This window comes from Lipotes vexillifer, unplaced genomic scaffold (genome assembly GCF_000442215.2).
Source record: "Lipotes vexillifer unplaced genomic scaffold, Lipotes_vexillifer_v1.1 scaffold334, whole genome shotgun sequence".
Taxonomy (NCBI): domain Eukaryota; kingdom Metazoa; phylum Chordata; class Mammalia; order Artiodactyla; family Lipotidae; genus Lipotes; species Lipotes vexillifer.
In genome coordinates, this window is record NW_006799673.1 from 189,585 (window position 1) to 193,271 (window position 3,687).

General features: G+C 46.8%; 1 protein-coding gene across 2 annotated transcripts in view; it reads right to left on the bottom strand.

The window, feature by feature from the left end:
* Window positions 1-3,687, bottom strand: part of UBE2Q2 (ubiquitin conjugating enzyme E2 Q2) — a 71,487-nt gene that overhangs the window by 67,722 nt on the left and 78 nt on the right. The window contains exon 1 of one of the 2 annotated variants that reach the window (XM_007471841.1): window positions 3,413-3,687. This exon is cut by the window's right edge and continues 78 nt beyond it. In XM_007471841.1, coding sequence (XP_007471903.1) covers window positions 3,413-3,601 — 189 coding nt within the window. In that variant the 5' untranslated portion in view covers window positions 3,602-3,687. The remainder of the gene's footprint in view (window positions 1-3,412) is intronic. The other variant, XM_007471840.1, reaches the window with a different exon arrangement.

Consider the following 3,687-nt stretch of genomic DNA (forward strand, 5'->3'; position numbering starts at 1 on the left):
CCCTTTCATACTTAAGATTAGGACAAATTTATAAAACAGAAAAAAAATTTAGCTTCGTTCCCTTGGCCTAAAGAGTAACACATCTATGCCTTGTTTTTTTTTGGTTTGTTTTTTGGTTTGTTTTGTTTACTTCTTAAAATGCTTTCATGTGAAGTCAAATTGCAGATTTCCTATCGAACCCTAAGTGGCCTTTTAAATATTTATGCACTACCCATGACGCTTTCTTGATGTTTTCTCTGCCCTTTTGACCAACTCTTGGCAGTTAACTTACATGGTAGTTAAGATTTTTGTTCCAACAGAATATAGCTAAAATGGTGGCCATATCATCAATAGTACAAATATATAATGAGCATTTAGTGAGTGGAAGATGAAAAATATAACTATAGAATATTCCCCCCTGCCACCATAAAAAAGACTTTTAAAAACTCCACAACTATTATAATATTAAGAAAACATAACCAAAGCAATAAACAGTTAAGGACTATAGAAGACAGGAAAGGAAATAGATATCAGCATAAACAGCTTATGACTAGAAGAGCCTTGGGGATGGTCAGACATGTCAAGACAGATTGGGGTAGGGTAAGGGACACATTCCACATGGGAAAAAATGCTGATGCAGAAGCCTGAAAGAAAAAGGGGGCACAATATCTTTAGAGGACTACTCAGAAATTGGCATGCAGGTGTATAAGGAAACAACTAGTGAGGTACCATTCACTCAAACATTACAGAAACTGCCTAAGGATGCTTCTTGATAAGCATGGAGAAGACAGGGCCTGGCATGTAGAAGAGCTCAATAAATATCTGGGAATAAGAGGAAATAAGAGGAAACGTTTTTTAAAAGATAGATCAAAATTATTATTATTTTTTAAGAGCTAAAACTTTTTAGAGAATAGCAAATCAAACACAGTAGACAGGTCCTGACATATGAAATCCAGCCCCATTTTTTCCTTGCTCCTTCCCCTCTAAGAAAATGGCATCAACAAGAGCAAACCATGTTGATTTTATCTAAACACTCAGCCATGCTTAAAGAGTCTTTATCTTTTAGAGATACACACCGAAATATTTACAGATGAAGTGATATGTCTGGAATCTGCTTCAAAATAATCCGAGGTGGGGTATAGATGAAATAAGATTGGCCAAAAGTTTATCACTGTTGAGGCTGGGTACATGGAGGTTCTCCACACTATTCAACTTTTTATATGTCTGATGTTTCTCCATAATAATGTTAACACACATTCGTATACACTGAGCATCTACCATGATAATTATGTTCTGATAATGTGTCATAATTCACTAACACCTCAATTTGAATAGTTTGTATTAGTGGTACCATTATACTAGTCCCCACCAGAGCCTCCTTTTGCCAGGTGCCTCTAATTCACTTCTTGTTCCACTTCCTAATCCAGGTCATCACTCAGTATCTTTCTGTGCAGCTGACTCCATCAGCCTCCAATATGGCTCTCAATAGGGCACTGCTGGCATTTGAAGCGGGATAATCCTCTGTCGTGGCAGACTGCCTGAACATTACAAGACATCTGGCATCCCTGTACCCCTGCCACTAAATGCCAGCACAGCACAGCAACACCACCATCCCAACCCCACTGGGATTACCAAAACCACACACTTTTCCTAATGCCACCCACTGTAGAGAACCACTCCTAGTCCTGGATGGCAAAAACATCTTCCCATTTACCTAACTCAGCAGCTCCCCCACAAGCCTACAAAGTTCACTCTATCATTGAAACCAGCCCTACTTTTTCCTGGCCATACCTGAACCTGTACCAGAATAATCACCATTCAGACTAGCCAGTCTCTTTATTATCACCTACTTCATGCTCACTACTACTTTCTGTTTTCCATTCTTGGAAAATCTTCACCTTCACCAGCCTATATCCTGGGCTTCTCAAGTCTCATTATAACTTCTCTACTCCTAATCAATCCACATTTTCTCAAGCTTTGCTGTCTTTTTTGGATGGAGTTTCCTCTGCCTGAAATGCCCTTTCCTTCCCTTCCAAAATTCTACTCACCTGTGAAAGCCCAACTCCACAATCAGCCTCTCCTCAAGGCCTTCTCTGAAGCGACCCCACCACCACCAAAGTCAAAGTTAATTGCTCTCTTTGGCTTTCATGATGATACCATAGAACCTGGTCACACTTCGTTGTGTAAAACTCTTCCCCCAAGAAGACTAAGTTCTGAAAGCAGGGACTGCGCTACCCAGTCGTGCAAAACCAGCGCCTAGAAAAGAACACCTGAGTGTTTTCAGCTCTTTACTGAATTTTTTCCTGAAATATACACCTGCTCCCCAGTATTCTGAAAACTACTTTAATATTGATTATCATAATTTCAAGGCTTTTACAGACTCCGGAGCGCCAGGTACGCTGCAGGGTAGGCACTTAAGTACCTACTAACTTAACAAAAGGGAGTTTAAAGACGCCAGACTCGGTTTTAGCCATATTTACAGAGGAACGTGAAACCTTAACTCCTGTTATAAGAGGCATATTCCGTAGTTTGGACCAATACCCTAAGTCAACTTCACAACGAACAGCCTCATCATACACTTTTATGAAGAAACTTATTTTAACATTTCTTTTTTTTTTTTTTTTTTACGCGTTTCTCACGAGCTTTCAGATGAAGTTAAAGAGTGAGCATTAAAGGGTCTTCTCGGCTTTGGGACATAAAACAATCCTACTGGGCAGCAGACTTGGGCACGTATCTCCTTTCGCCAGCTCCTAATCTGAACGGCTTACCCACAGGAGGGGCTGCAAAAACATACTCCCAGAACACCTGCCGCATCCAAGGTCCAATGCGCCTTCGGAAACGCGTTAGCGCGGAGCCAGGCCAGCAGGAAGGGGATAATTCAAACAGTGCCAGAGGCTGCATTCTAAACTTTTTTTCCTCAAATGCGTCAGTTTTCAATGTTAGTTTTTCCTTAAGCACAAACTTAAAATATAATTGGGGGAATACGCGGAACCAGGGAAATCTGACTGGAGAAGGACGCGCTCAAACTTGAGGACCCTTCGCCTGCCCCGCCGGGGCTCAAACAGCAGCCGACCCGCCGCACCGCGGCCCCGGAGGCAGGCCCCTGGCTGTGAGTGGCCATGGCGACCCAGCGAGGGCTCGGTCGGCAGCGGTCTCCCACCTCAGGGCGCGGCGACGGGGGCCGAGACGGACCAGGAGTCCCAAACCCAGGCCGGCGGGAAGAGCCGGAGAAACGAGCAGACCGCCTCCTCCCACCAGAGCCGCGCGCAATCCCGGCGGGGCTGGGCCGGGCCCTTCTCCGGGTAAAGGGGCGGGCCCGCCTCGCCCGGGGGGCCGAGGGGCCTCTCCGGGGCAGGCTCCCCTTTGTCCGGGGACTCTGGGCGCCCCTTTCCTCCCCGGCCCGGCCCTGCGGGGCTGCGGCCGGGCGCCTCACCGTGATATTGCAGTGGAGTGTGAGCGGCGGCGGCGGGGAGTGAGGGCTGCCCGGCGGCGCCGGTGGCGGCACCAGGAACTGGCAATGCAGCTCGTCCAGCTTCCAACTGACGATGCGGAATCTCTCGTGGTTCTTGTCGAAGATGGACGCCAGGAACTTCAGCTCGGCCTTGAGCCCTGACACGGACATCTTCCCCTCATCTCCGGCGGGAGGGGTGCGGAAGGGGAGCCGGGCCCGGAGCCGCCGTCACGGCCGCGACCGCCCCGCGGGGCCGG